Source organism: Notothenia coriiceps, unplaced genomic scaffold (assembly GCF_000735185.1).
Source record: "Notothenia coriiceps isolate Sejong01 unplaced genomic scaffold, NC01 NC01_scaffold00002828, whole genome shotgun sequence".
NCBI classification, from domain to species: Eukaryota; Metazoa; Chordata; class Actinopteri; order Perciformes; family Nototheniidae; genus Notothenia; species Notothenia coriiceps.
Window position 1 is genome coordinate 168,129 of NW_011335529.1, and position 13,950 is coordinate 182,078.

The 13,950-nt window shown below is 39.8% G+C and overlaps 1 protein-coding gene across 3 annotated transcripts in view; it reads left to right on the top strand.

The window, feature by feature from the left end:
* Positions 1 to 1,923, top strand: part of LOC104940931 (cornifelin homolog B) — an 8,028-nt gene extending 6,105 nt beyond the window's left edge. For 2 of the 3 annotated variants that reach the window (XM_010765947.1, XM_010765946.1), the window contains one exon: positions 1,116 to 1,923. In XM_010765947.1, coding sequence (XP_010764249.1) covers positions 1,116 to 1,247 — 132 coding nt within the window. In that variant the 3' untranslated portion in view covers positions 1,248 to 1,923. The remainder of the gene's footprint in view (positions 1 to 1,115) is intronic. The other variant, XR_797840.1, reaches the window with a different exon arrangement.
* Positions 1,924 to 13,950: the final 12,027 nt, after the last annotated feature.

Below are 13,950 nucleotides of genomic sequence, written 5' to 3' on the forward strand. Positions count from 1 at the left end.
CCAAAAGGACCCTCACTAACACATATTGTTGGCTAATCTATGCTTGCAGTGTCCCTCGGGGCTCTGGTGCGGTGCTGTTTGGACCTGAGGTTTAGCTCCAACCATTATGGCCGAGTGTCTGATGTATTCTCTGCTGCCAGGATCCACTTTTGCATGCGAGTTGGGATCAGCAGAGCGCCTAATAAGATACGGGTTAAGTGTGTTCTTATATCACCTATTAATAACCATTATCAGTTGTTTTTCACCTATATTGCTAAACTGCCACCCTACCCGGCCAAAATATCAATATGCATGTTTGCACAGAGGTGAAGTAGGCCCTTCTTAAACATATCCATAACCTGATACCAACTGATAATCCTATTTAAAGCTCTCCTATTATACTCTTTTTCATCCATATATTATAGGTCTCAGATATATACGAAAATGTCTCTGAAGTGTTTGGACCTCAAAAATACAAAACAGATCATTGTAGCATCCCATAATCCCCTCTGTTTCAGCCCTGTTTCAAAAGTGCTGATTCTCTGTCTGTTACTTTAGATGAAAAATAAGGAGCGACTCCCCACACCCCTCTGTGAGATATTTGGTTAAAAAGAACACCATGGTGCTTTAGGAGGAGATTCAGGTGATAACGTGGGGGGATGTTACCTTGGTTGGTTATTGGCTAATGGTTACACAAGCCAAAAAAATCGTTATGACATCATAAAGTGGCCAAAATGTGATCAGCTCATGACAGGTTATTAAATGAATAAGGAAAAAAAGCGAGCTAATCTTTTTGCCTGAAACTCTCACAGACGGGACACATGTATGTATGTATGTATGTATGTATGTATGTATGTATGTATGTATGTATGTACAGTATGTATGCATAAAAGACATGAACAAGTGGATTTTGCATAATATGTGCCCTTTAATACTTCACAATACATGGAAAACCAATACCTACCAGGAGAATACAGAAAAGATTCAATAATATTACTACTTACTTTTTAATGTATTTTCATATATGCATCTCATGGTTCCGGGTGTTTTCCTGCTATGTTGTTGTCTCTGCATGTGTGCTTCCTGTGTTTGTTTTTTGCATGCTTGTGTTTGCCTGTCTGCATGTTAATTCACAGGGCAGTGTGTGTGAGGACTGGACCGCAGTGTGTTGCTGTTACCCTCTGGCTGTATGTCAGATGATAAGAGAGATGAAGCGGAGGATGAAGACACAGACCTATCATGTGTCCACTGCCCTTGAATGCTCCTGAAGAAACTCTATACAGTAAACAAGGACTTTCCTTTTACAATGCAAGAACGACTGGTGAGGGTCTTATGAGATTACTGTATGAATAGCACAACAAAATCAATAACGTTTTAGATGCCCCTGGGGATGCAGGAAAATTAGAACTGTAAAGTCTAAATGTAGTTTGTAGTGCTTAAAAAGGCCTCAGAGATTTTGAGATTGTAACCATATTCGTTTTTTTTGCAGAACAAGAACTCATCAGCTTTATTTTTGAGTTAGGTGAAGCAGGTAGCAGGACGCACGCTTATTTAGTTTCAGCAGCTGTCACTGTCAGCTAAACATCTGGTACAGTCAGTTAACAGAAAATAAACAAAAAACGGGCAACTTTCTTGAGTTCTGAATACGTTTTGAAGCATGCAAACTGAAGTTGCTTCCTGAGTAACTTGAGCAAGATACAGCCATATTATAAGTCATTAAACCATTTTTAATAGATAGATTTTTTTATATGCAATAAACATGTTTGTACTTATTTCTATAGAAGTCAGTTTACCCATATGCCTTGGAATGTTTACCAGTCACCACTAATATCTGAAATATCAGCCTCAGAAAACCTCTGTGCATGGCCGCCCGAATGGCAGTGAGAACATGTTAGCTTCATTACTGCTCAATGAAAAATTTAATAAAGAAAACTCAGTAACAACTTATATTTCCAGACATTCAATGAAGTATGCTGAGAAGAGTTTATTGACCAACATTCTTTAACAGAAAGCGATACAGGTGAAGTCAAAAAGTGAATTAGGTGAACCGACCCTTTCATTTTGTCACGTATTCCAAAGGTCACCAGACATTGTGCTTTGTCCCTCTTAGACATAAAGGGAAGATGAAGTGTAGAAACATAAAACTGTCAAGATCTTGAGGTATAAATTGTGAAATGTGGACATAATTCAACATAGTAAATCTACAAATCAGACTTAACACTTCTCATTTCAGCCTCACACAGATCAAAATTCCAGAAAAGAAGCTCAGAAAGCCTTTTCAGCTCAATTTGATATAAGTGGTCATTTGGTTTCTTAAATAAGACTCAATGGTTTTAAGAGTTGTTTCATTGATCTCAGTGCGCCAGTCCATTTAGTATACAGAACAATTTTTCCGATTACCCTGAAAACAGGCCGTAGCTCTGATTACAGTCACAGTTTGAGTATACAGCCTGATGATAGTAAAGGTCATTTCCATATTTCTGAAATTCTTTTATCTTTCTATTCCTTATTTCACTTCAAGCATTCAATGATATTATCAATCCAGTCCTGATTGCTCTGGTTCCCTTAGCCCAAAATGTCAACCAGTGAGAGCGGATACGGAAAATGTTATTTAGACACAAAGCAGATGGGTTCTCAAAGGGCAAATATGTAATTTGTTAACTCTTAAGCATATGGTGCCCTACCTTGCAACTGCTTGAAATGAAATGGGGAAAATAATAAAATGGGTTTAGGTGTGGAGAGATGTGAATAATTAATTATAATCTTATTTTACACACTAGGGTGCACATAAATCTGTTCAATCATTGCATATTTTCATAACTGTACATTTCCCTTTTATCTGATTATTTTGTTGTTGATTTTAAACATATTGGAACCTCATCATTTTTATCTGAAAGTGTTACTGAAGTAAAGACGGATGAAGTGTCAGAAGGACGGAATTATCCACATTGCGTGAGAACAAATCACTTCAGATTATAGGCCTTGCACCATTCAGTCAAACGCAGCGGTGTGCAAGCAATTTCTTCCCACTAAAAGCTTTAATGAAAAAATAAAACTTTGTTTTTCATTATGGGGGATTCCACCTACAGGTTTATGTCCCACTGTGACTTTTTGAATTCACACAAAGAACAGTCCCTGCTGTGTTTCACTGCACATCAGAGAAACTTCAGCAAAAACTACATTTCTTTCGATTCCCAGTTTGGAACATGATTCATAGAGTAAAATATAGCAAATGGCGCAGATCAGTAAAACTACCCAGAATAACCTCAAAACAGAAGTTGTTGTTTCCAAGATTGTATATTCTATGTTCGGTCCTCAGTTACAGAAATATGTTAATGGGAGTTTCATGACAGCACTGACATAGGCTACTGTAAATTCTGGATAATAAGGATTGCGATGTCTGCATTAGGCTCCAGTGTTTCCTGAGTCGCTCTGAATGGATAAATCTCTGCTGCTCCACTGCTCTCTGCCTACCGGGAGTTGTTAGTGAGCAGATCTGCCTCGAGCCATGCTGCCTTCAGGCGCCGTGGTAGCATCTTTCCCTCCCCTTTTATTGACCAAATGTTATTGCTTCAGCATCAATAGCTTTAAGGGTGTATTTGAATAGCAAAACAAATGTATTTCCAATTTACCAAGCCAATTGAAAATGCCCTACATTCTCATTCCAACTGTATATCTTTATCTACACAGATTTTAAGTAATATGTGATGTATCACTGTTGTTTTAAGTAAGGCTAATATTTTTCTCTTTTAAAGGGTTATTTTAACATTTTCCTATCTCTATTTGGGGTGAATTTATTTATTTAGTTTGATTGAACATGACACAACATATACAATTATTGAATGAACATGTCTGCTCATAGTTTACACATTTTATATTTTTACTGCATCACCACCATACTCACACATCCCGGCCTTACGTCATCTCTACCAGACACACCTCCACTCCTGAACCATTAGGGGGCAGTGTTGCTCCGGATCTGGACCCCCGTTGGCTGTTTCCTATTCCCACAACTTCGTCTTAAGTGCTGATCTGGGGTCAGAGTTGGGATTTCCACAGCAGTTGTACAGGTCAAGATTTGGAACACTGAAGCCCATCCTCACTCAGCAGCCCGACAGGGACCATAAAGCATCTCTGCAGAGGATGTTTCCTGCTGTTTCAGCACAAACACGACCCCCACCCCCCCATGCATCAGGTGCAGAGTACAGGATGTTATCGACAGTGGCCCCTCGGGGAGCCATGTTAGTGTGGGTGTGGAAATGTGTGTGATGTATGCAGATGTATCCTGGAAGGCCCTTCCCATAATTGCGCTCATCGTGGACAGTTACTGGTACAGAGGACGAGCCAGTAAACAGATAAAACACAAAACGCAGCACAGGGGGGAAATAATTCATCCCCTCCTGAGCTGCACAGGACTGAACAACAACCAGCTGAAGGTGGAGTGTTTGTGCTTCCCGAAACGACACACTGACATTTCTGAAATGGATATTTAATACATTTCACTTCTCTCTTCCTTCGCCTCTCCTGCATCTATTTTCTCTTCATCGTCCTCTTTTTCTTGCCCACCCTCTACCCTCAATAATCTTATGTCTATTCCCACATTTCCTCTGTCCTCTTTCATTTATTTACTTCTTTCTGATTCCTGCTCGTGTGTGTGCTTGAGAGTGAGGTGTGGAGAGAGCTGCTAAGCTGGAGCACTCGTCCCCCTGGTGATTCTTCCATCCAGGACAACAAGCATCACCTGGGGTTTACATAACACACACTTCCTCGCACTCTCTCTTCATATCACTTTCTTTTGTTTCTTCCTTGCCCTCTCTGTGTCTCTCTCTGTTTTTCAGTCTGTCTTTCTCTCACACACATCACTGTCATGGAGGGAGGGGGGTATTCACCTGTTGTAGAGCCTGCAGCTATGGACCCTGTGTGCTTTTCTACTGAGAGTTGTCTTGTTTTGGGTTATGTGTGTTTGTGTGTGATGGTGGAAGCCTGGAATTTGTTGGCACCGCTCCGCTCCTCAGGCTAAGCAGGCGGTTTTATAGATTTTTCTTCCCAAAGACAGACAGGAGTAGGATTTCATTGTAGGAATGATTTGAAAACCACTGTCATACACAGGGATTAGAATACTAGAGATGTGTAGTTGTTGTGCCTCTGCCTTCTATATTCCTCCCTGAAAAATAATGTATCCCTAAATTCCTCGTATGAAAAAAAAGGGAGGTTGATTTTGTTTCACGATATAAGCTGTGTGTCCTTTGAGGTCATTAAACTGTGGCAGAAGTAGAAAACATGGCAGATGGCTTTCTTTTCTTCTAGCATTAATTAAAAATAAATAAATATGGGCTATGGTTACAATGTTGTTATGGTTGATACTGAATAATAACAAATGTGTTTGTTGTGTGTTAATATTATACCTACATATTGAAAAAGTTTATGAATAAATAAGCATATAACAATACATTTGACCTATACAGTATATCCTATTTCAATAACTTGCATATAGACTCTTATTGCACTATTTCACTTTTTAAAACTATTTTTCTTTTGCTATTTACTAGCATTATATTTGTTCTGTGATTTGTGTTGCTCTGTTGGAGAAGCCTGTGACACAATATTTTCATCGGCATAACTACACTGTAACTATGTTCGTATGACAAATAAAGAACTTTGAACCTTGACTTCAAAGTTACATTTCAATTAGAGGTACATGTCTTATTCAAAGGAAGTCTTATGTGACCACATTTATAAGTGAGCTGAAGCAATATAAGGAAAACAAAAAGAAGGTTAAAACAGGTCCAAAAGTCTAAACCTTTGTTTTCCAGGAGAAAACATAATTAATATGTAAAGAGTACGGTCTGTTGAGAACACGGCGTGCGAAAATATACGGGTCGTGCTCTAGTTAGATTTTCCTGTCCTCTGTAAGAAGTTGTCGGCGACTGACGTGCGAGGAAGAACGGCTGTCCACAGGCTGTTCCAACTTTAACAACTTTATTAACTTCCAGGGTAGTGAATTGAACATGCAATTCTAATTGGGTGTGACAGTCTCAAAAGCCTTTGGACAGGGTTATACATTAAAACACATTAACAAGTAGGATAAATGAAGTTAGAAATAATCCTGAACGATTACAAAATATTATAATAATCACAATTTAATAATCAGGATTATTCCTAAACACCATTTAAGCTCAAGGTCGAAACCAATCGCAGAACATTTCTCAGTTTCTGTGCACACTGGTGCTCAATACAATTAGAAGCATTTTTATTTTTATTTAAATGAAATGGTTCGACAATTAGAGGCGATGAGATTAAAGTTAAAACACTTGCACTTTTGAAACATGCCTCTTGCTCAATTTCAAGAATATAAGAAGGAATCAGGTTATTTTTCTTTCTATCCTGCTTTGCAAATGTCTTGCTATTCTTGTAGAGGTATAATTGTCCAACATTTCTTTGAGCCCCTGTTGAGATAAAACACAGACACCTTAGTGCCTTCACTACCACTGGCCCTTTGATTCTTGCAGAAACATGCATCATGATGATTGTGAAAGGACAGGTCCTTGATTTCTCCTTGGAGGCCTGGAGGACCACTATTGCACCATGTCCGTATGAAGCACTATTCCTAAATATCCCGCAGAAAACCTGAGGTGATACACACACTTCCTTTGAAGGTGTCATGGTGGCTTCTCTCTAGTGACAACTTCAAAGAGAGTGTTTTGGCCAGTAGGATTTTTTTGGCATTTCACTGTGCAAGGAGCAACTCTTGAAAGCAGTCACCTCGCAGAGAATCTCGCCACCTAAAAAAAAAGAAGAGAATTATTCAGTCTGACTCGAAAAATATGTTGTTTCTCCATATAGCACAGTGGTAGGAACTGTCATTGCAGATAAGACCTAACATTATCCCAGGAGATTCACTTCTCATTATTCACTTTATTTACTGCTGGCTGATGTGACAAAGGAGAGTAGATGCCATGCCGCTCTGACAGAATCACGCTTCACTTTAAGCTCTGAGGCTTCCTGTAATATCTCTGCACAGTCTGTGGACATCAGCGCAGAAAAAGGTCAAATTTGCCGAATTGACTTGGATATTTAAAGATTTGAAAAATGAATAGACATGTAAGCTAGGACGTACGCTGGAGAGGGCCATCTTACTCATTCAGAAAGCACGTCAGCATAACATCAGGTTATGCATGTGATTGAGATCCAAGATAAAAATAGTAAACATCTTTATTTCTGGCCTGCCTACCTGGCAATCTAACATTCTTCTCATTTAGTCTACACTATGTACCTTTGGCTTGGCATGGGAAACAATCATTCACATATTCAATCCAAATTATCATAAATGACATCCTTATGAAGTCTTACTCTATAATTCAGCTCTTTTCTTCATATGTGGAAATTCCTACAGGCCATTTTCAATTCTCCCAGTCCTGTCACATTAGTGTTGCCTTTCCGCATGTCTTAAATGTCCCTTCACACCTAATATCATGTGACCTGTAACTAAGTGTGTATATTGTAAGTGTGTATATTGTATGTATGTGTGTGTGTGTGTGTGTGTGTGTGTGTGTGTGTGTGTGTGTGTGTGTGTGTGTGTGTGTGTGTATTGTGCCTCATAGCTGACATGACATGAAGGGTTGTTAAAGGCTTGCATGTGTTGCATAATGCTTTTATCTCTGTGACACACGTGCTTCCACAGTCCTCCCATTGATGTATGTGCTCCTTCATCTGGCAATTTAAACATGTGTGTGTTTGTGTGTGTGTGTGTGTGTGTGTGTGTGTGTGTGTGTGTGTGTGTGTGTGTGTGTGTGTGTGTGTGTGTGAGAGTGAGTGTGTGTAGTTACTATATGTCAAAAGTCTGCAGTGCCTTAGTAAGTACTGAAAAATGGTGTAGGTGTGTGCTGTGAAGGCAGATAGGAAAGGAGAGTGAGCGTGAGAAGGTATGATGCAAAGTCTTTGGGATTCATCTTCTTCTCCATCCTATATCTTTCTCCACGCTCCCTCCCTCCCTCCCTCCCTCGCTCCATCCTTTCTGTCCTCCCTCATTCCTCCCATGCTAGATGTGTGACCCAGAGAAATGTCTCATCTTAACTACAAACATATCAGCTGGGAAACATTGATGATTAATCTATAAAAGCCTCCGACTCTCGCACGTCTGCAACGCGCCGCGCACGATAATTATATCAGAGTGATAAAGAATATACACTATAATAGCCTTCAACACACTTATTAATTCAAGTGTTTACACAGACGAGTGTATTGAAATATGTGTTGCTTTGGTGATGTATAGTGTTCCTTCTGCAAAAAACTGGGCATCTGAAAGAAACACATTTCTGTCGTTCCCATTGTACTGTATTTCACTCAGAAATGTAATTCAGAAAGCTGTGAGAGTGTAAATGTATCTATGGCGGAAAGCATTAGTAAAATGAGACTTTCTTCTTTTATAATCCAATCGGGGTTAGGGTTATGCCACAAGTAAGATTTCATTTGACCCTTCAGTCACTTCCAATGGACCCTTTGGTGGTTATATCCTTTCCACATGTGACAAAGGTAACTTCGTCACTGTGGACTGACGGCTTCGGGCCTTGTAATATTGCATATGTGGTTTAGTTTGAAAGTGTTCCCCCTCCCGTTTTGTCTGTGGCTGGTGATTGGGTTCACCTGGTGCCCTGTGTTGTCTCCTCCCCCCCCCACCTGTGTCTTATTGGCCTGATTAGTGTGTGTGTATTTAGGCTCTGTTTTCCCTGTCAGTGGACAGGTAGTGTGTGTGAGATCCTTGTTGCTGGTGACTGTGTTCACATGAGACAGTAAGATTGAGGCTGTGTCATGTACCACGAAGAGTAATAAATGCCCACACCGGGTTATATTTGAACTCTCTGCCTCTGCCTCCTTGCTTGGTCGGGCCGCTCAACGGTCAGCTTCATACCACAACAAGGTCCGATTTTTGGGGGAAAATGTACTGTCTTGCTTGTTGAAAAGTAAGAAGATTGATGTCTCTGTCATGCTTGCTGAGGTGAATAGCCTATAAGACGGGAAGCAGTAACTGCTAGAGGTTAAAAATGAGGCGCCTCTAAAACTCAATGTTTTGTATCTAGTTTGGAAATATGCACAAACAGAAGTATAAAAAGGAAAATCTTTGGCTTTATTTCTTTTCAATTTCTTTATGAAAAAAGTGTCGGCCCACCCAGGACATCTCACTTCATGGTGTCAACAAAACACCATCTTTAGAAAGTTGTTTCTTAGAGAAATAGTTTAACAGTTTTTATCAGAAAAGTATTTCTGAGGGAGAACAACTCTTGTGGTTTCTCCTTGTGACTCACACGTGTGTGTATTCAGGGCATTATGGCTGTCTCATGAATCAATTTAGATCCAATTTTACAGATTTGATTACCTACGGCATTCATTGCAAAATGAATGAAGGCAAATGGAACCAGACAATGGCTATGTTTACATGCACATAATGATCAGATTATGGACAATTATCAGAGCAAGGCATCAATCGGGTTAGGATGTTCATTGGTTTACTGTTCTGTTAATAGTCCTGTTTCCATATCGACTGTGATTGTTGGCTGAAGAAATGTTCTACTCAAAATGTTATAATGTCAAAGCCTGTCCAAACTAGTCAACCGCAAACCTGTTTATCCCACAGTGAAGCCACAGTGGTTTAACCTTGTGGCTACATTCATGATTTTTTAAGCTGTTCATTTTATCAGTAGCTTCAACATTGTGACTTGTACAACTGTGTCTTTTTAGAGAAACACCATCAATCTTTAAATATACTGTAGCCTTGCCAGTAATAATATGAAGCGTTAAGAGTGTTTTTAAACAAACTTTGTAAGCGACAGAGCGAGATTTCTTAGCAGACAGAACATTAACTATGTCAACTTTTTTGTTAATCTTGTATATTTGACAAACATGTGTTTAAATTGTGGTAACGCTGTTTTTTATTGAAATATCCTTTAACTTCTTACCTTTAAACTAATTTGGGTTAATGCTGATTTCCAAGAATGCATCTCAAGGTCCACAAAGTACATTCAAATATTGCTGTTTAATTTGTTGATTTTCCCAATCACACATCATACAGGTTGATAATAAGCAACAAATAAAGTGCCTATGCGTTTTTATAAATGCCCACACACACTACAGATGACAGCTGGTCCTAGATTTCCGACAATACTAAAGTAAATATCACCAGCCCCTCTTCTGTGTTAGGTGTGTGTGTGTGTGTGTGTGTGTGTGTGTGTGTGTGTGTGTGTGTGTGTGTGTGTGTGTGCGTGTGCATGTCCGTGCATGTCCGTGACTAGTCTTTACAAAAATGAATATTTTCTGAAGAAAATCTAAAAATCTCTAATAACAATGAACAGTTTTAGAAATCGTGATAGAATTACATTAGACCTTCCTACTGACTCAAGATAAAACATTTCATCGCTTATCTCTGTTTGGTTACATTTTTTTTCTCACCGCCTGCATAATACTCATAAGCTGATTAATCCTTGAAAGTGATAACATCTGTGTGTGTGTGTGTGTGTGCGTGCGTGCGTGCGTGCGTGCGTGCGTGCGTGCGTGCGTGCGTGCGTGCGTGCGTGCGTGTGCGTGCGTGTGTGTGTGTGTGTGTGTGCGTGCGTGTGCATGTGTTTGTGCACGCATGTGTGTGCACTTCTCTCCTTCACCTGTACACATCCCTCACTCTGCTCTCTTCTTACATCAACCTACGTACCCCGTAATGATCTGAAATGATATACTGTGTACTTTAAGATGCAATTACAGTCAGCCCCCTCCAGCTCCAACACAATGGCATGGGGAAATTATGTTTCAATTATTGGACCTTACGAGCTCATACTAGGACGAAACATGTAATCTAATTATGTGAAATACATGAATACACACATATATTAAAGGGACAGTGTGTCATTTGGTGGAAACCTAGTTGTTGCAGAATACATGACTTTAAGGGCAGTGAAATGAAGGAGGTTACCGCAGGTTTTCCAAACGAGAGCATGGATGTTTACGCCAATTTAGACTGCAATCTATCCAATTAGTGTTGAGGCATTTCACTCAAAACCACACATCTGCAATTAATATGGGGAATGGAATAAAAACCAGAGGATCACCTTATCATTAGGATATATCCACTAGGGACCATTAATCTCTGAGCATCATTTCCCATCATTTCTCCAAATCCTCTAGAGATCGCAATCTTCAGAAGAATGCCGAATAGTGGCTAAAATCCTGATAAACATACAAACATGGAATTTATTTCCTGGGGATGAGTCAACCCTCAAGGCCTTTATTTAAGCTCAGTATAGTTCCTGTGAGCATCCTTGATATATGACCTGGATTGTCTTACATTTTAAATTAAAGTGAGTGATGCTGATGAACAACAATTCCTTCCCGGTCCATCTATTAGTACAAAGTGACCTACTTGCAAATCATGAGCTATATTTATATTACTATTTCATTTTTATTGTGTTTGTTGTAACTCAGCGAGCTGTAGCTGTGTTCAAGGACAAACATTCTCAACAATCATTAAACCCTGCCTATAATGGAACACTTTCCAGAAAATGACTTGTCATGATTTGACTCACTTTACCTATATCCGGAAAAATTAAAACAATTACTACAGATAAGGTGTAACTACTGAGGAAATGCCTGTGTGCGAGGCTTCTAATGAAAACATTGTCTTCAGAGTGTGAACAAGTTTGAGAGACTATAAATAAACCAGAACCAAACTGCCTGTCTTTCTTCAAACGCAGCCCAGGCTGGGATCGTGCAAGCGTGTCCAATCTAGAGTGCCTAGGCGATGCAAACATCTTTTGAGGATGACATGTCAGTCAAACGAACAGCAAAACAATGGAGAGCAATGAAGCATTGAGGACACCGACGGGTTGAGGTGTCATTCAGCGCACAAAGGACACACACATATGCAAGACACTAATGCACACACATGGAAATGATTACATCCAAAAATACAAGTTTTGTGTATGATCGTTCACAGTAAAATGGACATACATTTAATAACATTTATCTAGTAAAGACACCTAACTCATTAATGTGTGCTTTACCATTCTTACATGCAAATAGTGAAAGAAATGCGTACACAAAATCTATAGGAAATTGAGAAGAGATGGGGAGAAATGGCCAGTTAAAGAGACATATAAAAAGAAAACAGATAATCAGGCCAAGGCAACAAAGAAGCAAACTCCTTTCAAGATAGATAGTGACTGTGAGAGATTGTTGCCACAATTAGAGAGAGGGAGTAAGGTGCACAGTGGCAACAGGGATTCAATTACAGCGTATTGTTTTGACTCCCACTCCCTGGGACACCAGCAAACATCAGTCTTTCAGTGGAAACAGCAGGACAGGAGCAGTATGTGTGTGTAGTCAAATCATGCATTTGTATGCATGCAGTTTATTGTACTGTTCTTGTGTAACGTCTGTGGTCTAGATGAGTCCAGCCCCTGGCAAGATAGAACATCGGAAACCAGATGACAGGCTTCCTCTCCCAGCCAACACTTACATCTGTCATCCTTTCATAGGTACTGCTGAGAGCTGTCTGTGAGAGACAGAGTAAAGGACAGAAAAACGACAGGGGACACCAAAAGAAGAGACAGGAAGAAAGATACCGATAAAATAGCAAGAAGGAAACATAGAGACACATACTTCTGTTAAAGTGAGATGAGATCTCATCCTGTTCTAAGAGTTTCATTGACATTCTGAAAGTAAGCGAAGCGAAGTAGACAACCGGTGAGAAAAGGAAGGAGCAGATAGTCAGAAAGAAAGAAGGAGATATATAGGCAGTGGCACAGAGAGATCAAAAGAAAATCAGATGTAGGAAAAACAAAGGACATCCGTAGTATATGGAGCCCCTATGGATTGTTTTTTTACCTCTGTAATTTGCAACATGCGGACGATGAGAGACTGATGCAGTGTTTCTACTAATTTCAGCTCATTTTTATTGAAAGGTCCCCTATTATACTCTTTTTCATCAATATATTATAGGTCTCAGATATATACAAAACATGTCTCTGAAGTGTTTGGCTCGAAATACCAAACAGATCATTGTAGCATCCCATAAACCCCTCTGTTTCTGCCCTGTTTAAAAAGTGCTGATTCTCTGTCTTTTACTTTAGAGGAAAATAAGGAGCCACTCCCCACGCCCCTCTGAGAGAGATTTGGTTAAAAGAACACCATGGTGCTCTAGGAGGAGATTCAGGTGAAAAGGTGGGATTAAGTTAACCTTGGTTGGTTATTGGCTAATGGTTACACAAGCCATAACAACGTTATGACACCAGAAAGTGGCCAAAATCTGATCAGCTCATTTTCAGACAGGTTTTTATATAAATGGATCAGGACAAAAAGTGAGACAATCTTTTTTCCTGAAACTTTCAGAATCTCTTTACACAGAGGGGACACATGATTCTGTATAAAAGACATGACAGAAGATTGTTGTCCCCCTCTCTCCTTCCCTCTCTCCCTCTCTCATTAAATGCGCTATTGCCACACACACATAGAGCCGAGCTTGAATGACACAAGCACACGTGTATTTCCATACAACTCTCTGATTGGTCTGGTGACTTGCCTCTGTTGCATTCACTGAACACGGGAAATTCCAGTCCTGTCGTCCTCTCTTGTGTCATGATGAGATTCACGTAAAGCTTTGTTTAGTTACTTTTTTTTTTAACGGTCCGCGATCTACCCGCACCACACTCGCGATAGACCGGTCGATCGCGATCGACTGGTTGGCAACCACTGCTCTAAATGATTGGGACCACATTTTGTGAATAGTTGTATTCAAAGAAGTGTGAAGAAGCTTCAGCAGTCAAATCAACTATAGGTACCCAGTCCTTTTGGTAAAAATTGTTTTTCCACAGACATTTTCCTTTCAGACACCACTTCCTCCTGACCTTAAATAACCCCTGTTCATCACCGGATAGCCCCACCCATCTGCTCACCTGTTCCCACTTTCTTATTTGTTCCCTATTAAGTGTA